Source organism: Podarcis raffonei, chromosome 8 (assembly GCF_027172205.1).
Source record: "Podarcis raffonei isolate rPodRaf1 chromosome 8, rPodRaf1.pri, whole genome shotgun sequence".
Lineage (NCBI taxonomy): Eukaryota > Metazoa > Chordata > Lepidosauria > Squamata > Lacertidae > Podarcis > Podarcis raffonei.
This window is the reverse complement of record NC_070609.1, coordinates 83,536,282-83,559,540: the sequence shown is the minus strand read 5'-3', so window position 1 is coordinate 83,559,540 and position 23,259 is coordinate 83,536,282. Positions and strand designations below refer to the sequence as shown.

The following is a 23,259-nucleotide window of genomic DNA, read 5'->3' as shown; positions in this document are numbered from 1 at the left end:
TTGGGCCTTTGTTTCTCCTTTAAGTATTATTGTTCTTATCCTTAGTATGCAAATGTAATCAGCTAATTAGTCGATTTGAAACCTGCTCAATTAATCAAAACCAAGGCTTCTTTAATGAGGTGACAGCCCAACTTCATAGGAGGAACCAGTCCCGATTCTGAGGGCTGGATTAACAGACTCGGGTCTAATTGCGGGCTTCCGCCATTTTCTCTCTTCCAGGAGGTCCGCGACATGGTGGCTCCTGTCTTGAAGAGTTTCCAGGCAGAGGTAAGAAGCCATCTGTGCCCAAGGTACTTCTTAGCAACCGTGAGCTGCCTGTAAGCCGCTCGGGGACACAAAGTAGAAGCAGGGCCTAAGAGAAAAACGAAGCACACACAGCAGCGTCAGCAGCAGGTTCAAAGTCCAAAGATGGCGCCAGGTTTTCGGTGTCAACTCAAGTGGTAGCCAACATGGTGCCCTTCCAGATGTTGTTGGGTGTAGTGGTCAGAGTGTCAGACTTTGACCTCGGAGAGAGCAGGGTTCGAATCCCCATTTGGCCAGGAAGTTCACTGGGTGTCACCTTGGGCCAGTCACGGCCTCTCAGCCAAACCTATCTCACGAGGTTGTTGTGGAGATTAGATGGGGATTGGGAGAAAACTATGTACACCAAAAGGTGGGGTGTTAATGCAATCAATCAATCAATCAGCTCTACCTCTCGTTTAAATTGGAACCAATGAAGGTGGTGAATGTCCTGTGTAGGTGTCTAGAGGCCATTAGAGGGTGGATGGTGGTCAATGGATTGAGGTTGAATCCTGACAAGACAGAAGTACTGTTTCTAGGGGACAGGGGGCAGGCAGATGGGGGGGGGATTCCCTGTTCCGAATGGGGTAACTGTGCCCATAAAAATCCAGGCACACAGCCTGAGAGTCATTTAAAACCCTAAACGACATTGGCTTTGTATACCTGAAGGAGTGTCTCCACTTCCATCATCCAGAGGTCCATCTCCGAGGGCCTTCTGGCGGTTCCCTCACAGAGAGAGCTCTCCCACTCAGATGAGACGACCTCTTTACTGCTGCGGTAGAAGCCAATACCACACGAGCGTGAGGATTTATTTCCCCCATTAAATTCCATGCACAAGAGATGGATTTGATGATGGATTCACTGGCTGGGTGTTTTTTTTCCACCACCCCTTGAAAATCTCGGGGCAGGTTATGACCAGTTAAAATTCAGAAATAAAATTCAGAAATAAAAACAGTTAAAACATACTACATTCACAAGAACAGGGTGGGTCCTGAAACACACATCTGAGGTGTCGAAGGCCAGGGCCAAGACTTGTGTCTTCAGCATTAACAACAAAGCTGTATATTGAGGGGCTGCCACAGAGAAGGCCCTCATCCAGGCCACCCCCCAAAACTTGTGAGGGAAGTGGAACTGCTGAGAGGGCCTCTGGGCAGGTCTGTTGTTTTTGATGGCTTCCTTCCTTAACTCCATCCATCAAGGCTTTTTTGCTGTGGGGAATAAGATCTATTCCAGCTTTCGGTGGAGCCATGGCTCTGAGAGATTTAAATGCTTCCGAGGTGGTGAAGGCAGGTGTTGGAGAAATATCACACTTTGGAGCGTTCCTAAAATCTTCATTATTCTCTTGCCGGGGTGGGGAGGGGAGAGAAGCAGAGAAACAGTTCCTCCGTCTGTGCGGCTTCTACCCCGCTTAGCTCGAAACCCCCAGAGATACGCCGGCGCACGGCAACAGCACATTAGAGACTGTCATCTTGCGAGCTTCGCCTTACTTTTAAATCTGTCTCTTTGGAACGACATAACAGCACAAGGAAAAATATTAAAGTAAACAATAACTGGATTTACACAAATGTGGGCTGATTTCCATATTTTTCATCACTTCATTTTATTACCCAGTTTTTACTGATATGCTTATTTATTTATAGGGCAATCCGGTATTGATTCATTCCGAAACGCTCGGCGTAAACACATAAAAGAGAATGATAACAATAGGAATGTATTTCTGGTTGTTTTAAATACTGCCTGTTTCCCCAGCAGATGTCATTAGATCCTCTGGGAGAGAGGGGGGGTGGGACGGAGGGGGTGGGGTGCTGGCACAGAGAAGGGAGCAGGGCTGGGGTATCCATGAGGCACAGTGAGGCAGCTGCCTCAGAGCTCTTTAACCAGCCAGCTAGTTTGAAGGGATGTGGGTGCACTGTGGGTTAAACCACAGAGCCTAGGACTTGTCGATCAGAAGGTCAGCGGTTCGAATCCCCGCGACGGGGTGAGCTCCCGTTGCTCGGTACCTGCTCCTAGCAGTTCGAAAGCACATCAAAGTGCAAGTAGATAAATAAGTACCGCTCTGGCGGGAATGTAAACGGCGTTTCCGTACGCTGCTCTGGTTCGCCAGAAGCGGCTTAGTCATGCTGGCCACATGACCCGGAAACTGTACGCTGGCTCCCTCGGCCAATAAAGCGAGATGAGCGCCGAAACCCCAGAGTCAGCCATGACTGGACCTAATGGTCAGGGGTCCCTTTACCTTTACCTTTAGTTTGTAGGAATGCAATATAAGAAGAACCCTATTTTCCAGGGAAAGTCCCGGGGTTACAGAAGCCGTCCTGGTTTCTGACCATGCAATGCACTGATCAGGACTTGCTGATCAGAAGGTCAGCGGTTTGAATCCCTGTGACAGGGTGAGCTCCCGTTGCTCGGTCCCTGCTCCTGCCAACCTAGCAGTTCGAAAGCACGTCAAAGTTCAAGTAGATAAATAGGTACCACTCCAGCGGGAAGGTAAACGGCGTTTCCGTGCGCTGCTCTGGTTCGCCAGAAGTGGCTTAGTCATGCTGGCCACATGACCCGGAAGCTGTACGCCAGCTCCCTCAGCCAATAAAGCGAGATGAGCGCCACAACCCCAGAGTTGATCACGACTGGACCTAATGGTCAGGGGTCCCTTTACATTATCTTCACAGCAATGCTTCTGAACACCAGTTCCTAGAAACCACAGGGCTCTTGTGCCCAGATCCTTCTTGCTGTTTTCCCCTTGGGGCATCTGGCCACTGTGAGAACAAGATGCTGGGCTAGAGGGGCCTGATCCAGCTGTAGGGCTCTTCTTGTGTTCTTCCAGTGCCCCATGGCCCTTCTTTTCCATGGAAGCAGACTGGAGAAGGATGCCATCCTTAGCTCAGTGGTCTAGCTGGTAAGGTCCCAGTATCTGGGATGTGATGAGCCTCCAGACTCTGGGCACACCCAGCGCATAGCTGTCAACGTTTCCCTTTTTTAAAAAGGGAAATTCCCTTATTCCGAATAGGATTCCACGCAAGAAAAGGGAAAAGTTGACAGCTAGGAACCAGCAGCTCTTGTGGGGAGGAATAAGAGGCACCCTCCTTTCGGAGGAGAAGGAACTAGCTTCTCTCTTTCCCCCCCCAACCTGATTCAATAAATAAAAACCTGCCTTTAATTTTCCATTACTGGGAAGACAAAAGGCCTGACTGCGACAGTAGTGGAGTGGCGACAGCTTGAAATGGCCAAAGTTTTTGAGTCTCCTTGCAGACAGGGAAAAGAGCAGAGCCAGAACCCCGCTAATTACAAAAGTTGCTTTATGAAAGATAATTCAAAGCAATAATTTAGCAAACATAATCAAGTAGCACAGATGGGGATTCTGATGAATAGTTTGCAACATGCAATTAGCAGCTCTTGCAGTTACATATCATTAACCCTCAGAGCACAAAAATTATTTTCTCATTATTAGATGAAAAGGTAAAATTAAGCTGACTAGACAGTTAAGGAACAAACTACAATTAATTACCTTCATTTATTACAGTCATTATTTGAAACTTTATTCCCCCCCCCACCTTCTCCTCCTCCTCCTCCTTCGGCTGGATGCGTGAAAACATCTAAATTAAAAGTTTTAGTACATTAAAATAAAGGTAACATAGTCTACATGCCTGAGCATCCAAAATAGTGGTGGAAGGAAAGCAAAGAGATGACTACAGTGTCCCAGTTGTCACTGACGGGCCTTCCAAAGGCTACGAGTTCAAGAATCCGGGTTATTTCACAGGGCTCTCCCTACCGCAGGAACAGAAACTGACATTCAGACAGGAGAGGCTATTCAAGGGGCAATTAAGGGATGCGGGTGGCGCTGTGGGTTAAACCACAGAGCCTAGGACTTGCTGATCAGAAGGTCGGTGGTTCGAATCCCTGCGACAGTGAGCTCCCGTTGCTCGGTCCCTGCTCCTGCCAACCTAGCAGTTTGAAAGCATGTCAAAGTGCAAGTAGATAAATAGGAACCACTCTGGCGGGAAGGTAAACGGCGTTTCCGTACGCTGCTCTGGTTCACCAGAAGCGGCTTAGTCATGCTGGCCACATGACCCAGAAGCTGTACGCCGGCTCCCTCGGCCAGTAAAGCGAGATGAGCGCTGCAACCCCAGAGGCAGCCACGACTGGACCTAATGGCCAGGGGTCCCTTTACCTTTTTAAGAGGTTATATATCATTTATCCTCAACCTGTATTCGTCGGGAAGCAACAAAACGGATAGAACTGGCAAACAGGACCCTTTTAATTAAAAGCACAGGAGCCCCCAAAAGCCTCAATAGTGCTTTGCCTGTCCATACGAATAGGAGGGGTGCTGCTGGAGCTGGAGGTGCTGTAGTTATGTTTTATCACTCCCCAAATCACCAGATCCAGACTGGAAAAAATAAGAGAGGACCAAAGAAAGCAGTGGAATTTGTTTATTTGAAAGTAACATTTGAGAAGGGACGCGGGTGGCGCTGTGGGTTAAACCACAGAGCCTAGGACTTGCCGATCAGAAGGTCGGCGGTTCGAATCCCTGTGACAGGGTGAGCTCCCGTTGCTCGTCCCTGCTCCTGCCCACCTAGCAGTTCAAAGCACATCAAAGTGCAAGTAGATAAATAGGTACCACTCCGGCGGGAAGGTAAACGCCGTTTTCATGTGCTGCTCTGTTTCGCCAGAAGCGGCTTAGTCATGCTGGCCACATGACCCGGAAGCTGTACGCCGGCTCCCTCGGCCAGTAAAGCGAGATGAGCCCAGTGGGCTTTGTTCACTTTTCTATGGAACACTCAAATGTTAAAGGTAAAGGTAAAGGGACCCCTGACCATTAGGTCCAGTCATGATCAACTCTGGGGTTGCAGTGCTCATCTTGCCAGCGTACAGCTTCCAGGTCATGTGGCCAGCATGACTAAGCCGCTTCTGGCGAACCAGAGCAGTGCACGGAAACGCCGTTTACTTTCCCGCTGGAGTGGTACCTATTTATCTACTTGCACTTTGACGTGCTTTCAAACTGCTAGGTTGGCAGGAGCAGGGACCGAGCAACGGGAGCTCACCCCGTCACGGGGATTTGAACTGCCGACCTTCTGATCGGCAAGTCCTAGGCTCTGTGGTTTAACCCACAGCGCCACCCGCTTCCCATATCCTCTTTAAAAAGGAAATAAAAAGCAGATCTCGCCCTGTTTATATATAAGGTTGTCCCTCTTTGTGTGATATGCACTGTGCAGTTTGTTAATTAAAGGAATACAGCATGGGTCGCCTTCCCAAAGCAAATGATAATCTGCCACAGGTTTCCCCTGCTCTTCTGCCTCTACCTCGTCCGTGCCTCAGTTTCTCCACTCGGCCGGCCAAAGCTCCATTCTCTCCCCACCCCACCTGCCTTGAAGGCACAAAACAGTTCAGAGTTCAGGGAGCAACACACATCCAGACTGATCTTTTCTCACTCTGGCACTTAAAATCAATCTCCTACACTCAGCCCTGGCTGGAGTTTTCACTCAGGGCCTTTTCAGGCTGGGCATCAGTGCAGGCTGGTTGTCCACCCTGCAACCACTGTCCCTCTTAAAATATGATTGCCAAATGTGTTTACAAGTACCTCGCTTTCTCCTTTTCCCCAAGGCTTGGTGTTTCCAAAGATTTTTAATGGGGTTGAGGGGTGCAGAAAACACGCTTTTATTACTTCTGTTAGGGCAGCCTAAGAATTGCATTGGCCGGTTTTGCTGCCCCATGACACTGCTGGCTCGCAACCAGCTTCTGTTTGACTGAGATCTTGAGAGCTTCTTTTCACATGTGCTTCTGCCAAGCCGTTCTCTCCCTCCACCCCAAGAGGAGGTTTATTCTCGGTTCCCAGGCTTTGCCCGGGCTTCCACAACCTTCATACACAAGCTGGCAACTGCTGCCTCCTTGTACTCGGCCAGGATCCCCGTCAAGCGGTGGAAACGAGATTGTGTGGGTGTCCCTGTGTGTGGCGTGACAGGCAAAGGACTCCTTGAGAAAGTTGTAATGAGATTACCGTCCTTTGGCTTCTAATATCAGGAACTTTGCCAGAGCTCCATTGTGCCTGTCAGGAAGTATTATGAGGAAATAAAGGGCTCGCAGCAATTTTATTTCATTCAGCATCATCATCTTGGCAAAGTAAATGATTTAAAGCCGCCCCTCCCCCTCTCTTTGTTTTCCTCCTCAGTTAAGCAGTCTTTTTCAGCAGATCTTTGTTATATATCCCATTAGGAATAACATCATCCAAAGGATAGTGCTGGTTCATGTATCTTTCTTCTTTTAACAACAGAATGATGATGATGATGATGTTGAATTTGACCAAAACACAGTCTTATCTTGAACTAGAATTCCCATGCTTTAGAATCAACTGTTGGATGTGTTTGATGTAAGCTGGAGTGGGGTTCAGTTTTGTTCTGGCCTTGTGAGATTTTGGGGGGTCTCCTCAGCCAGGCTCACACACCTCAGCTGATCTCTGTCCTGCCTTCTCCCAGCTGGGGAGGCCGGGCTGACACTTGCTGAAGGGACAGAAGTTTAGAAAATCATGCAAGACACGCAGAGAAAGTGGAGAGAGAACGTTTTCTCCCTCTCTCCTAGAATTGTGAGTATCCAGGTTGGAAGGTTGGAAGATTCAGGTCAGAGAAAAGAAAGGACTTCTTCACGCACACATCGTTAAACTGTGGAACTCACTCCCACTGGAGGCAGTAAGGGCCACCTACTTGGATGGCTTCAAAAGAGGATCAGAGTTCAAGTACACAGTCAAAACACTTGAGTTGTGAAGCAGGGGCAGGGAGAATTCCAAGGGCCAAGCAGGGAAGCCCATTTGGCCCCCAGGCCTGACCCGAGGGTCTGAGGAGACTCATTTGGGCGAAGGTCTTCCTTGCTAGTTGTTGCAGCGCCATCTTGTGTACGTTTTGGACTAACATGAGCCACCTTAAAATCTCTCTGCTCCAAAGAGCTTTGCTCTTGTCGTCTGGTTTGGGGTTGCATGGCGAGTTCCCGCCTCTCACCAGTAGAAATAAAGACACAAGACACCAATATTTAGGTTAATGGGCTAAAATTGGCCGCAACTGTATTGGTTACAGGTGATGAGCGGTATTGGCTTAGGCATTGGTCCTAATCGACTATCCGGCTTCAGTCTGTCTGCCTGAAGGCTGGGAAGGGTTAACACCAGCAGGGGGAGCCCTGCTGATGCACATCAACTAGGCACTCCCCCGGGGTCACCGCTCGGGGACGTGCCTTGGGCCCTGCCCTCCATAGGCTTCGGACGGGGCCACACACCCCGGAATCCTTTACCGGACTACCCTTCACTAACGGGGGGGGGGGTGATGGTGCTCCTCCCCCCATTCATCTACATAACAATAGCCCTACCAATGCCTAACCGCCAAACCGAGGAAGTTGTGACGATTTGCTACGAAGTAGGCGAAAAAACCAAATGGCTGGTGCCAATTTGCCAAGTGGAAAAATTCCTACTAGGCCCCTTAACGGCGACCAACCGAAGTCCATAGCAAGGTCAAAGGAGAAACCTTGAAGGGCAGGTGGGTGGGAAATTCACCCAGCTGAGCGGCGGCCAAAGAGGAAGATCCTCTGCCACGCTTGCCTTAAATGCAGCAAGCCACACCCCCTGAGCCAGCCAATTGGCTGGCCAGGGGGATGACGCAGCAGAAGATTCCCCTGATCGCGCGGGGCTGGGAGCGTGAAGCCCGCAACACCAGCTCCTCTCGAGGTCGGAAGTGGCTTTTTATTGTGATGGCGCAGTACCTGGAAGGAAGGTGGTTTGAGACTTTTTGTAAAGGAAGCCATTGGACAGCTAAAACTAACCCCCCCTCCCCAAAAAAGCTACCAATTGGGGGAGGGGACAGAAGGAGGCATCAAACAGATCCCTTTGCCCCTCCTTCTTCACACTCACAGGGAAATAGCCTCCCATTTTCCACAAGGAGGTCTCTTTCTTTCCCTCACCTGGCAGACCCTGTCTTAACATTTACATCCTTTCCCATTTTAGTTTGCAGTTCCTGAGTTTGGAAAAAGGGTATCAACCTGGGCAGCGGTGGGGAGCAGGGCAATAGCTGCAGTAACACAACGGTTTATTCCATTTTCCTGTCATGGCCCCATTTGCTAATTTCTGCATTATATCTGAAGAAGATCAAACCTATCCATTCTTAAGGAAATCAGCCCTGAATGCTCACTGGAAGGACAGATCCTGAAGCTGAGGCTCCAATACTTTGGCCACCTCACGAGAAGAGAAGACTCCCTGGAAAAGGTCCTGATGTTGGGAAAGATGGAGGGCACAAGTAGAAGGGGACGACAGAGGACGAGATGGTTGGATAGTGTTCTCGAAGGTACCAGCATGAGTTTGACCAAACTGCGGGAGGCAGCGGAAGACAGGAGTGCCTGGTGTGCTCTGGTCCATGGGGTCACGAATAGTTGGACACGACTAAACAACAACAACAACATTATATCTGAATGTAAAAGCTATTGTATCCCCCTTAACCTGGAAAATCACTTGATTACAGCAATGAAATTTTGGGGGATTAAACCAGCCTGCCGTTCTTTCCTGCTCTTTTCACGGGGGAATTGTGGAAAGGACAAAAGTGCACCTGTGTGGAAACGGTGTCCGGTGACGTTTGTAGTTGTGAATCCCCTGGTGTGAATGACTTTTCCTGCGGCATGCCATTATATTGGTAAAAAAGCTACACTTCCGTGTCCAGGGCGGCTGTCTACCTGCTCCATCTGGTACGCAGGCTGAGACCCTACCTGCCTGCAGACTGTCTCGCCAGAGTGGTGCATACTCTAGTTATCTCCCGCTTGGACTACTGCAATGCGCTCTACATGGGGCTACCTTTGAAGGTGACCAGGAAATTGCAATTAATCCAGAATGCGGCAGCTAGACTGGTGACTGGGTGTGGCCGCCGGGACCACATAACACCGGTCCTGAGAGATCTGCATTGGCTCCCAGTACGTTTCCGAACACAATTCAAAGTGTTAGTGCTGACCTTTAAAGCCCAAAAGGCCTCTGTCCAGTATACCTGAAGGAGCGTCTCCACCCCCATCATTCTGCCCGGACACTGAGGTCCAGCTCCGAGGGCCTTCTGGCAGTTCCCTCATTACAAGAAGTGAGGTTACAGGGAACCAGACAGAGGGCCTTCTCGGTATTGGCGCCCGCCCTGTGGAACGCCCTCCCTTCAGATGTGAAGGAAATAAGCAGCTATCTTCTCTTTAAAAGACATCTGAAGGCAGCCCTGTTTAGGGAAGTTTTTAATATTTAATGCTGTATTGTTTTTAACACTTCATTGGAAGCTGCCCAGAGTGGCTGGGGAAACTCAGCCAGATGGGCGGGGTACAAATAAATTATTATTATTATTATTATTATTATTATTATTATTATTATTATTATGCAACACCAATTAGAAAATGGGCCAGAAGCACTAGCATGATAAGCAGAAAAACTAATGCAACATTGTCAACATCTGAATGCACCCAGTGTCATCGTGGTATGGCCTGCTCCCTTCCAGGGCTTCAGCTCACCAGCCCTGCCCCCCTCCAGGATACTCCCTTGCATTTCTCCTCCTCAAAGCTTTTCCATTCTGCTATCCCTCCAACAAACTCTCGGCATTCTGTACCCACTGAGCCTGCTCAGTCCTTGTTCAACAGATTCCACACACACACACCCCCGCTCTCCCACAAAGAAATATTTTGTTGTGCTTCTGCAAACTTCAGGGATTTCCCCACCTCAAGTCTGCTGATTCCACCCTCTTATGCACAGATGATGCTGTATGGCTGCATAAAGCTCCACACTGGGAGGATGAGTTTGCTATTAGCCTAATAGAGGCAGTATGGTGTACTGGTTAGAGCATCAGGCAAGGACCCGGAAGAACAGTGTTCAAAACCCCAGTTGACCATGAAGCTCGCTGAGTGGTGGTGGCCTTCGGCAGGTCAGTGCCTCTCAGCCTAACCTACCTCAAAGGGTTGCTGTGAGGATTCAAGAAGGAGGGTCAGAACCATGTTCATCACCTTGAGTTTGTTGGGTGGAAATGCAATAAACAGTAAAACAATATAGCAGTGGTGGGATGCCTATGGCCCTCCAGATGCTCCTGGACTACAGTTCCCATCAGCCTCAGCCAGTGTGGCTAGTGGTCAAGAGCGATGGGAACTGGTGTCCAACAACACTGGGATGGCCTCATGTTCCCTATACAGTATATATCGTGGAAAGTGGTTTGCCTGTCCATCCTCTATAAATTGGGCTGCCTCTTGAGATACTGTTGCCAAACCTGGCATGAGATTTCCTGAGGTGAGGGTGGCAGTTTTTGTCAGTGTTGGGACACCGGCAACCATTTTTAATCAAGATGGCGGACCCAAACGTCACTCAATTGCCCAATTTCTGACAGGCTCGGCCGCCTCTGCAGATATTTCATGGTCTCCAGACTTGGCACAAGGGTTCTTGAGTTGGCAATGGCAGTGTTTGTTGATGTTTGGGTGCTGGGCACCATTCTGAATCAAGATGGCACATCAAAAGAAGACTTTGGGGGGACTTCACCCGATTTTGGGTGTGACGGGTGCAAACTCACAAATCATCTATCAATTTTAAAATTGCATATATCTTTTGGGAGGGTTTACAGATTCCCTGGCAGCACTGGGTATTCCCCACGCGTAACTTATAAACAACCTATTTGCCTTATAGAGAGCCAGGCAGATATCTTCTCCATTGAGTGGAGCTGTCCGTGGTTTCAGGAAGAGGTTCTTCCCATCATCTCTTACCTGATACTTTTAAATAGGCATGTCAAGGATTGAACCGGGGGACAGCCTGAATGCAAAGTACAGGCTCAGCCACCAAGGCTGGCTTCCTTTATGCTGTCAAGAACCCTGGTTTGTCATGCAGCCGCCAGCTAGCCCTGTCCCTGTCCACCATTGAAGTAGAAGGTGCTGCAAAATGCTTTCTTTCTTTCTTTCTTTCTTTCTGTTTTTAGTTATACTCTTCAACTTTATACATTTCACTAGTTTTACAATCAATTTAACATTTCAAAGTTTGACTTCCTTCCCCCCTCTTTCTGCAGTTCCTTAAATTTATTTTTTAATATCTTCTGCATGTCCAAATTCATTTAATTTGCTCATTTTATTATCTACTTTAAATATATACTCATATGAAACTGCAGGTTATTACAATAATCCTGCTAATACTTTTATCTGTTTGCAATTTATCTGTAAATATTCAATAAACCATTTCCATTCTTCTATAAAAAATTTGTTATCTTGGTTTCTTATTCTTCCGGTAAGTTTTGCCGTTTCTGCATAGTCGGTAAGTTTTGTATCCATTCTTCCTTTGCTGGGACTTCTGCTTCGTTCCAGTTTTGAGTGAGTAGCATTCTTGCTGCTGTAGTAGCATACATAAATTTCTGTTCAATTTAGGTAGTTCTGTCTCTATACTTCCCAAAAGAAAAGCTTCTGGGGTTTTTTTTTTTAAATTTTATTTTACAAAGGTTATCTTGAACATCCTTTTCAATTCATTGTAAATCATTTCCCAGTAAGCTTTAACCTTACTACAAGGCCACCACATATGATAAAAAGAACCTTCTTTCTCTTTACATTTCCAACACTTGTTTGATTTAGATTTATACATTTCTGCCAGTTTACTTGGTGTTAGATACCAATGATTAATAATAATAATAATAATAATTTATTTACACCCCGCCCATCTGACTGGGCTTCCCCAACCACTCTGGGTGGCTTCCAACAAAGTATTAAAGTACAGTAGTCTGTTAAACATTAAGAGCTTCCCTAAACAGGGCTGCCTTCAGATGTCTTCTAAAACTCTGGTAGTTGTTGTTCTCTTTGACATCTGATGGGAGGCCGTTCCACAGGGCGGGTGCCACTACCAAGAAGGCCCTCTTCCTGGTTCCCTGTAACTTGGCTTCTTGCAGTGAGGGAACCGCCAGAAGGCCCTCGGCGCTGGACCTCAGTGTCCGGGTAGAACGATGGGGGTGGAGACGATCCTTCAGATATACTCATTTTCATGTAATTTTCTCTTAAACCATGACATGCTGTAAATTTTATATCCATATTCCACAATCATTCTCATGCTTCCATATCTATGTTATGACCGATATAAGGCACATGCTTTCTGTTGCTGGACTGTGACCCCTTTCTCAACAACTGGCGCTTATAATGCCAATAACAAAATGAAATGAACAAAGAATTGGCCCACTTTTTCTCTCGGCCCTATCCACCACACCACCAGCGAGGGACAGGGAGCCCGTGGCCCTCTACATGTTGCTGGACCCCAAGTCTCATCACCCCCAGCCTGCATGCCGAAGGTCCTGAGTTCAAGTCCTGGCATCTCCAGAAAGAACTTGGAAAGTTCCCGGCCTGAAAGCCTGGACAGCTGCTGCTGCCAGTCCGTGTAGGCAATATGGAGCCAGGTGGACTGATGGTCAGACTCAGCACGAGGCAGCTTCCTCTGTTCCGGTTATGGGAGTTGGAATACAACAACATCTGGAGGGCCACAGTCTCCCTATCCCTGTCATAAGCTTTCTGGAGTCACCTTGGATAACAGGACTTTAAAAAAAATTATATATATTAGGGGGCTTTGTCTTCATTTTTTATTTTTGAGTGACAATTTAAATTAAAATATAATTGCCACCACTCCCGGTGTTTGGGGACGGACGGACCTGAAGCAAGTTTGATGCAGCCTAAATCCTCCTCCAGTTGCGATTAGTCCTGCCAATTCTTACGCTTTTTATCTGTTTGTGTTTAACCATTCCTTGATCTGGGGGGAAATATCAACAGACAGAGAAAGAAAGTGGAGGGCAGGAGAGAGAGAGAGCGTGCAAACCCCCTCCCCCCCCCTTTTAACCCATCAATTACAATAATATTTTTGCTTCCAAATGTTGCTTCCTAAAAAAGAAAAGAAAAAAAATCAGAAAGTTGGCTTGATAAGGTATAATCATAGCACAGAGGCCAGCCTGACAGTAGTAATTAATTAGGCCATTATGCATTCTACGGTGATAATTGCTTTGCTGGAAAGTCACCAGCCATGGAAGGGACCCGGCGCAGAAATGTAATTCATCAATCTCGCGTCGTTGCAGAGTGCAGCTGTGTTTTCTCTCACCTTGAGTTGGTGCGCATGGCGGGGATGGGGGGAGTTAATGACACATTGATGTATAAAAGTGTGAGGGGGCTGAGGGGGTTTGGCTGAGCGGGATTTCGTGGGGGGTGGGGAGGCGAGGATATGGAAGGTAGGGGAAGGGCTGTAGCTCAGGAGTAGAACACACACACACCCCATGCATGCAGAAAACCTCAGGTTCAACACACACCCCTTGGCGTCTCCGGGGGGGGGCTGGGGAAGACTCTTCGTCTGAAATCCTGGACAGGCACTGCTACCAGTCAGTGTAGACAACATGGGTGTAGATCATAGGTAGGCAAACCAAGGCCCGGGGGCCGGGTGCGGCCCAATCGCCTTCTCAATCCGGCTGTCGGACGGTCCAGGAATCAGCGTGTTTTTTCATGAGTAGAATGTGTCCTTTTATTTAAAATGCATCTCTGGGTTATTTGTGGGGCATAGGAATTCATTCATCCCCCCCCAAAAAAATATAGTACGGCCCCCCACAAGGTCTGAGGGACTGTGGACCGGCCCCCTGCTGAAAAAGGTTGCTGACCCCTGGTGTAGATGGACGTAACAGTCTGGCAGGTCTGCAAGGCAGTGTCAGATGGACTGCGTATGGTCAGATAGGTACAACCAGTTCCTTGCTTTGTCCATTATGGCTCAGGGGGGAGCTGGCCACTGCAGGGAGGGTTCGGGGGGGGGGGATTCCCTTCCTGGCAGGTGAGCCAATTTGCCAGGTGTATCTGGGGATGGTGAACGCAACCTAAGTTCCAGAGCTGCAAGGCAAAGGCTGCTCTGCACTTTCTCTTGGGGAAATGTTTCTTAACCTGGGCCATTGGTTATATAGAACCAAACAGGACCCTATTAGGAATATAGGAAACTGCCTTGTACGTAATCAGACCATTGGTCTCTCCAACTCTGTATTGTCTACACTGCCATGACTCTCCAGCGTTTCTGGCAGGGAATTGTCCCAGACCTATTGTGATGGCCTGGGATTCGGACTCGGGTGCTGAACCTGAGGGATCCCAGCCTCCAGAACCAGCTGAGCCGGGGCTGGGGCATGAGCCTGAAGGGTCCTCACCTGTGCTGGGTCCTCAGGTGCAGGCATCAGCTGAGTCTGCTCTGGCTCCTGAGGTGATCGAGGACCCATTGCCTGCAGGTGCTCCACTCTCAGCCCCGTCAGGGGAAGATGAGGTTGCCTCTGGGTCCAGTAACCCTCCAGCCTCTCCTGAGCTGCAGAGGCTCAGGGCAGAGAGGCGGAGGGAACTAAGTTCCCGCAGGAGGAGTGCTCGCCTCCAGGCCAGGAGAGGCGAGTTGCCTGTGGACCGGGGCCGCCCTATGCCGCGGGGCAGATAAAAGCCAGCCAGCCCCAGTCCCAAGTTGCGGGAGCAACATTGTTGGTTGCTAGTTCCTGCCTGAACCCTGTCCTGCTTACCTGAGCTCCTGACCCGCCCTGGCTCCTTGCTCGCTTGCCTGTTCCTGACTTCACCCGACTCCCTGCCCTGCACCCAGCTTCAGCTACTACAGACTGCCTCCACGTGCATCTTTGACCACGGACCGGACTTGGACCTTGCCTCTGGTAACCCACGCCATCACGCCCACCTGGAGATGCTCGCAGGGACTGAACCAGGGACCGTCTATGGGCAAGGCAGGTGGTCTAGCAGGGAGCCCTTCCCCCTGGTGCCTCAAGGCCTGCCTGGGCACTATAACCTTCCAACAGTTTGACTTCACCCAACAAGGCACAGTCCGTCATTTTTTTCCCAGGACAAATGGATGCTTGCCAGCCTGGACTGATGAGCTGTGTCACCCCCTCTGGCCATTGCAGGAGCGGCCCTACAGCCCAGTAGAATATCAGGTTCATAACTCCTTTAGTTTAAGGGCTTCCCTGGTGGCAAAGAGAGTAAAGCGCTCAGGCTCTCCTACCTGACAGTCCCGGGTTCTAATCCCCGCGTGAATGTCACAAGGTTTAATTGCGGTTCACTTTTCAATGTCAGGGCATGCTTTGGAACATAGTAAGTAGCTCAGTGGAGAGAAAAGAGCCTCTGGTGCTGTGCACGCCTTCCTGTTCCTGACTCCCCTTTAGTTCTGCATTCTGCAGGATGAGACCTGTTAGCTTGGTTGCTGTGCAAATGTAAGAGAAAGAGGCAGGGGAAAGAGGGGTGGGAATATTGCTAGATGGGGAAAAGGCGGTTTCTGCACTGCAGTCTGTTCTCTTTGCCCCATACTAGTCAACAGAACTGTGAAATTGACTACACCAGTGAAATTGACTGTACCAAAGGCCATTTGTGATCTAGTTTCTTTCTCTCTTAAGAGAGATGGAGGGTTGTTTTTCTACAACAGTTTTCAGTTGTGTAGGTGTATGAGTGAGTAGGTGAGTGCATTGGCTTGTGTGATGGCAGTTGTGGCATAGAGCCGTTTTAAGGTTACCAGATTTTTTTTTTAAAGAATCCGGGGACACTTTAAAAAAGAGAGAGAGTAATAAGTAATATCTTCTCTTCTGTGGTCTCCTCTGTCGCGCGGCCTTCCTCTGGGTCCTGGCCTGCTCTCTTGGGAGTGCTAGCCACCATGGAGTAGGCTCAAGTCGGGCCTGGGGTCGGCCACGTGTCCTTGCCCTCCCAGTGCTCTCCTACCTCTCCCCCTCAGCGGCAGCAGCGTGGCAAGGTCGGGGCTCCCCTCTTTTCTCTCCTTCCTTTTCCTCTCTCATCCTTCTCCCTGCGTCAGCTCCAGGTTTTTCCTGGCCCCAGAGTGCCACTGGGCAGTCAGCTGGGCGCTTTCACTCCTGGCTTGATTTGGGTCGTGGGGGGGTGTCAGTGGTTCCCCCAGTTGACGCACCGGGCATCCCCGGTTCCCCCTTGGCAGCAGCAGTGGCAGTCTCAGCAGCCCGGAGCCAGCCTCATAGCGCTGTTGGCTCTGGCTGGCTTCAGGAGCTGCTTGCTGCCGAGGTGCCCGCCATTTTGCCTCGCTGAAAGTCCCCATGTGATGTGTCTTGTGCCGTTGAACCAATCACACGACAATCATTCCCTACTAATAAATCTACAACACTTAAAATATAAATCCGGGGACATTCCGGGGATGGATTTTGTCCGCGGACAGATTTGTAAATCCAGGGACTGTCCCAGGGAAACGGGGACGTCTGGTAACCATGTGGCAGCCATGGCATGCACTATCCGCTCTTCCAAAATAGCTGTGAAAGGACACCTGAGGGATTCCCTTTGTGGAGAAAGCGTCACCTGGCTTCACCATAGAAAACTCAGGCCCACAGATGTATGACCCATGACCCATGTGCAGAAGCTGAAGGTACCACAGTCAACTTCATACGAGCAAAATAGCTGGAAGGGGCTATGTTGAGCGGTGGGAACTTGGGGGGGGGGAGCAGCAAGCTTTTTTTGGTTCATTAATCACTGAATGCCAGATTACAGTGTGACATTTAACTTGAAAAAAGAAAAACTTTTTGAGGAGAGTGAGGTAAGAAAGCACCCAGGTGAAATACCAGTCTGCAATTCATCAGGTCACATTGCAGAAAATGTAGCATTTAAACCCGATGATGGAAGCAGGCACGAGAAGGGCTGCAAGGCAGGCAAATCTTTGATCCCGTCGGAGCTGCCTGAACTCCCAGGAATGTCCCTTTCTCAGGAAAGGGGCTGCTCTTAGGTTACAGGAGGGTGAATTTCAGTTAGGGGGAACTGCAGATTGACCAGTGGGGTTATGGCTGTCAGAGGCAAAAGAGGAGGGGGGGCTCTTGCACCTTTAAAACCCGAGGGGGTTTCCGCAAGTGGAGCTTCTCATGCAAATAAAGAGCCCCTTGTACATTTTCTTCTACATCTGGCCGCCTAAATTACCTAGAGGGCTCACTTGAGGTCAGGAAGAGGCTGGAAAACCACCTCTTAGAGAGCCAGTGTGGTGTAGTGGTTAAAAGCGGTAGACTCGTAATCTGGTGAACCGGGTTCGGGTCTCCACTCCTCCACATGCAGCTGCTGGGTGACCTTGGGCCAGTCACACTTCTCTGAAGTCTCTCAGCCCCACTCACCTCACAGAGTGTTTGTTGTGGGGGAGGAAGGGAAAGGAGAATGTTAGCCGCTTTGAGACTCCTTAGGGTAGTGATAAAGTGGGATATCAAATCCAAACTCTCTTGTAGATGTTGCAGCTCGGGTTCCTTGCGCTGAACAAGTGGATGGGCTAAATGGGCCTACCAGACCCCCCCCCTCCAAATCTAGCTTCTCTAAGCAGTGGGGTGCGAACAGGTTTTTTTTATTTTCTGGGCTCAGTGAACTGTATGTGGATGGAGCCTTGGCAAATAAACTTGGCAGGTTTATTTCACAAACACAACATTGTGTAGCACACCCAGTTGACCTGGACTCAAAGTGTGTGGGGGGGGTGAGTTAATTTTGCCTGTTTTTCAGACAAGAGATGGGGAAAGGGATAGGAGATTCGGGGCTTGCTGCAAAAGACCCAGGGCTTATGCCCCCTAGGTATAACCTGCCCCTCAGCATTGGCGCCAGGCATTGCTGAGTGCTGAGGAAGTTGCAGCTGCTATGATCCTCAGTTCAAGGCTCTGGTCCCCTTTAGAGTAAGGTTACCAAAAAAATTTCAATGAATCCGGGGACACTTTTCTTTTCTTTCTTTTCTTGAATATTTATTGAATTTTAAATATTTATTTATTTATTGAATTCATTTATTTATTGAATTTATTGAATATTTATTGAATTTTAAATGCAAATCTCATTCATCATGTTATTTACAATTATTCTCCCTCCCCTCCTCTGGACTTCCCTCAACTCCCCCTCTGCCGAGTCATTTAGTTTTATTTATCATATCCTGCTTTTCCTACACAAAAATAAAACCCCTTATCATTTCTCTGAAATATCTGTTACTCAAATGAAATTGTGAAAGTTCATTCAAATCCTGCCAGTGAATCCTGTCCATTCTGTTGTTTCTGCAAATCAACTGTAAATGGTTCCCAGACTCTTTCGAGGTTAATCCGGGGACACTTTTCAACTTCCTACTAAATAGATGGATTTTGTCAGGGGACTGATTTGTAAATCCGGGGACTGTTCCCGGGAAATGGGGACGTCTGGTAACCTTACTTTAGAGTGAGTTTGCTTTAGTACAGAGAAGGGCCAGATCCAGGAATGGGGGCAAGGCCAGGCACATCCCAGTCACCTGACATCACATAGCATGATTCAGATTGAAAGCCATGGTTGCAGAAGGAAAAATTGAGAGCACAATGTAAGGGCACCTCCGATAGAGTATGAATTTGGCACTAATTTGATTTGGAGACTTTCCTTGAAGCTGTATAATGGTAAAGGGACCCCTGACCATTAGGTCCAGTCGTGGCCGACACGGGGGTTGCGGCGCTCATCTCGCTTTATTGGCCAAAGGAGCCGGCGTACAGCTTCCGGGTCATGTGGCCAGCATGACTCAGCCGCTTCTGGCGAACCAGAGCAGCGCACGGAAACGCCGTTTACCTTCCCACCAGAGTGGTACGTATTGATCTACTTGCACTTTGACGTGCTTTCAAACTGCTAGGTTGGCAGGAGCAGGGACTGAGCAATGGGAGCTCACCCCGTCGCGGGGATTCGAACTGCTGACCTTCTGATCGGCAAGTCCTAGGCTCTGTGGTTTAACCCACAGTGCCACCCGCGTCCCGTCTTGAAGCTGTATAGGGTACCAGTAGAAAGACCTCGGGGGGGGAATAGTGCATGTTTCTGTTTCTGATTTGGTGCCATGGTTTCACTGTCTAGCACCCGATGTCATATGATGTCAGGGGAAGGATAGCTGTGCATGGCTTTGTAAGGACAGCCTCACAGGCCAAATGCCAAGTCCTGGTGGACCCCACTAGACTTTGAACCTGAGGTTCCTGGCCAGTGCTTAGCATATCCTCTGTGAGACTACATTTCCCATCATGCTCTGTTTCTGCAAAATCGCATTATCTTAGCCTTGTCTGTGCTGTAGTAACCGTGCTGCATCTCTTTAGAACAGCACCTGGGTCACTATACAGTGGTACCTCGGGTTACATACGCTTCAGGTTACAGACTCCGCTTACCCAGAAATAGTACCTCGGGTCAAGAACTTTGCTTCAGGATGAGAACAGAAATTGTGCTCCGGCGGCACGGCAGCAGCAGCAGGCCCCATTAGCTAAAGTGGTGCTTCAGGTTAAGAACAGTTTCAGGTTAAGAACGGACCTCCAGAATGAATTAAGTACTTAACCTGAGGTACCACTGTATTACATGTAAGGAAGTAATCGTGAGAAGGGCTACTTGTACACCTAAATCCCCGATTGCTTCGTTTCATACGCACACTTGAACCAGGGTTGTGGTTTTTAATAAAATGCCTCGAGGGCAATATCTTTGTCGGTGGAAACTGATGAAAACACACTTTGCAAAGATCCCGTTCTCTCCAGAAGCATTTGGGGGATGGGAGAAGGGAGAAAGCAGGGCTGTGTACTAGGGCACTAAAAAAAGACCCTGCCTTACGCAACATTGACAATAGGGAAGGGGGGTGAATTGGAGGGGGGGGGAGATAGAGCTGATCTTTGTGCTCCAATGCCCGGGAGCAGCAGCAGCAGCAGCAACGGAGAGAAGGCCGTTTGCTCAGGTGGCTGGCAAATTACAAATGACTGGTACAGCTTCTGTTCTGAATGACAAGCAATTTAAATTCAGTCTTGTGTGGAAGGTTTGCAAGCTTTTTTGAGCAGAAAAAAAGGAAAGGAAGAAAAAATACATCTCTTCTCTCTCCTCTGCCCCCCCCCTCTTTTTTTAGATTTAATAGATTGGCTTAGCAGCTACTGCACCAGGACAGACTTCATTTGATAATTATCAAAACGGCCACTTGGGATTGGTGGCAACCATTTGCTAATAACATTGCTGCAGGGTTCAAATGGTGGCAGAATCTTTGGGGAATTTCAGCTCTGTGTGTGTGTAGCTTAAAATGCAACAGGGCTTCTGGGATAGGATCTGAGCTAGGCAGGAATAACCGTTTCTCCCCAAGATGGAGAAGCTTATTCTAATACGTGTAAATGTGTTTCAGTCTTGCCCTGTTTTCTAGCTTCTCGCAATGCACCAATTTTGCCTTTTACAAAAAAGCTTGTCTTGGCATCAGGCTAAATGGAACCTCCAAGCCCAGAGACAGTGGGCTGCAGAATACCAGCTGCTGTGTGTGTATATTAAAGGGGTCACTTCTTTGATTTCTGGAGACATCTAGCTGACCACAGAGGGAAACAGAATGCAGGACTAGATGGACCCTTGGTGAGATCCAGCAAGTCTTGTGAGCTTGAGGCAAGTAAATAATAATAAGAATAAATTATCAGTGTGCACTAAAGCGATAGTTCTCTGCCCTGAGGAGTTAACAGTCTTAAAATTTGGTGCCAAGGAAACAAAGAAGAAGAAGGGGAGGCAACATTAGGGCAGAGAACTATCCCTTTGCACAGTGCACACTGATGGCATCCTATTATTCTAGAAATGCTTTATTAATTTATTCTTATTATTATCCACCCTAGAACATCATCTTAAGTCGAGGACTTTTTTTTTCAGCAGTAGCTGCTAAGCCAGTCTATTAAATCTGATGGAAGGGAGGAGGAGAGAAAAGATAAGCGTTTTTCACCACTCTCCTGTCCAGCAACTGGTACTCAGAGACGCATTGCTGCCTCCGTCTATGGAGACCATTGTGGCTACAAGCCACTGATAGGCCTCTTATCTTATCCGTGAATTTGTCCAATCCTCTCTTTTTAAAGCCATCTAGGTTGGTGGCCACCAGTTCCTCCTGTGGGAGTAAATGCCATAGTTTATGTGTTGCATGAAAACGTAATTCCTTTTATCTGTCCTGAATCTTCCAACATTCAGTTTCATTGGCTGTCTGTGAGGTCTAGTGTTGCAAGAGAGGAAGGAAAACTTTACTGTCTCCACTTTCTCCATGTCAGGCATCATTTTATAAACTTATATCATGAATGTGAAGACAGGCTCCAGCAGATCGAGCAGACAAGACCATGATTAGTGGGTCCAATGTGATCATTTTCATGTGGCCAAACAAGCAGAGCTGGACTCTGTGGTTGCTTTTTCTTTCTTTCTGGTCAGGCCCAAAACTGCAACACAGACGGCTGGTCTTTGCACCCCAGGGCTCTTTCAGAACGTAAAGTGGTTGTGAAGAGCGATGAGGTGTAGCTTAAGTATGTGTTTCAGGGCATTCGCAAGACCCATCCCTGAGCAAAAGCGAGTTTGACTAAATAAATGTAAGAATGAATCAAATAATCAAAAAAGCTTTTGAAGTGATGGTTGCAGGGTCTGGGTTGGTTCATATGGGGAGAGGCGGTCCTTAAGGTCCTGAGCTGAATAAGGATAAATAGGTCAATACAGGCATTGTTGTTTGGTCGTTTAATCATGTCCGACTCTTCATGACCCCCTGGACCAGAGCACGCCAGGCACTCATCTTCCACTGCCTCCCGCAGCTTGGTCAAACTCATGCTGGTAGCTTCGAGAACACAGTCCAAACATCTCGTCCTCTGTCGTCCCCTTCTCCTTGTGCCCTCCATCTTTCCCAACATCAGGGTCTTTTCCAGGGAGTCTTCTCTTCTCATGAGGTGGCCAAAGTCTTGGAGCCTCAGCTTCAGGATCTGTCCTTCCAGTGAGCACTCAGGGCTGATTTCCTTCAGAATGGATAGGTCTGATCTTCTTGCAGTCCATGGGACTCTCAAGAGTCTCCTCCAGCACCATAATCCAAAATCATCAATTCTTCAGCGATCAGCCTTCTTTATGGTCCAGCTCTCACTTCCATACATCACTACTGGGAAAACCATACCTTTAATTATACGGACCTTTGTCAGCAAGGTGATGTCTCTGCTTTTTAAGATGCTATCTTGTTGCAAAACAGGCATACCTGAGTTTATTGAACTTTGCCCCATTAAGTCTCCCTTGCTTGTCACAATGCATTAGGATTCATAGACCCTCACTGCGGCGCAATGAACTACCCTGCTCAGTGGTCTTCTTTTAAACAGCAGCAGCTGGAGCTGCGACTATTTTAAAACAGCTGCAAAGAACGCTGTGGATGGACGAAAAGCAAAGGGAAGTGGTGAGATTTCCAAAGTATCAAAAAACGGGGGTTACGGGCTAGGGAAATAGTTGTAAGGTAAAGGGACCCCTGACCATTAAGTCCAGTCGTGACTGACTCTGGGATTGCGGTGCTCATCTCGCTTTATTGGCCGAGGGAGCTGGCGTACAGCTTCCGGGTCATGTGGCCAGCATGACGAAGCCGTTTCTGGCGAACCAGAGCAGTGCACGGAAATGCTGTTTACCTTCCCGCCGGAGTGGTACCTATTTATCTACTTGCACTTTGACGTGCTTTTGAACTGCTAGGTTGGCAGGAGCTGGGACCGAGCAACGGGAGCTCACCCCATCGCGGGGATTCGAACCGCCGAACTTCTGATCGGCAAGCCCTAGGCTCTGTGGTTTAACCCACAGCACCACCCGCATCCCTCCAGGGAAATAGTTGTACCATATGATTAATCCGGCACTGCCATTGGCAATATCCATGCTCAAGGCTCAGCTCGGATCTGCAAGGAGCGCATCTCACAGCTGCGCCACCCTCTCAAAGTCTCATTTTAGCATTTCTAACAAGCAATAAATTGGACAACTTGACAAGTATATAAACACCCGAGGTCTTTTTTGGGGAAAGCGGGCATTTGTCTTTTCGCTGTGTCTTGCTGCACTCGCTGCTTTATGCTGAGCCTTCCCCAACCATGTGAGAATTGAAGAATGACAGGTGACGTTTCTCTGACTTCAGCAAAAAAAAAGAGAGGGGGGATGCTGTGCTGTGGGAGTTTGGTGGCAAATCCATCATGGCTGACACAAAGTTTGACCAAAGTTGGGAGGAAAGTTTTAATTACAGCTGGAGCCACATGGAGCTGCGAAAATTCCCTAGGTTTTGCA

At 48.5% G+C, this 23,259-nt stretch overlaps 1 protein-coding gene across 5 annotated transcripts in view; it reads left to right on the top strand.

Annotated features, from left to right (window-relative positions):
• The window catches only part of CUX2 (cut like homeobox 2), a 269,659-nt gene that overhangs the window by 158,932 nt on the left and 87,468 nt on the right, over window positions 1-23,259 (top strand). For all 5 annotated transcript variants that reach the window (XM_053401252.1, XM_053401250.1, XM_053401251.1 and 2 more), the window contains exon 3: window positions 220-267. In XM_053401252.1, the coding sequence (XP_053257227.1) occupies window positions 220-267 (48 nt within the window). The remainder of the gene's footprint in view (window positions 1-219; window positions 268-23,259) is intronic.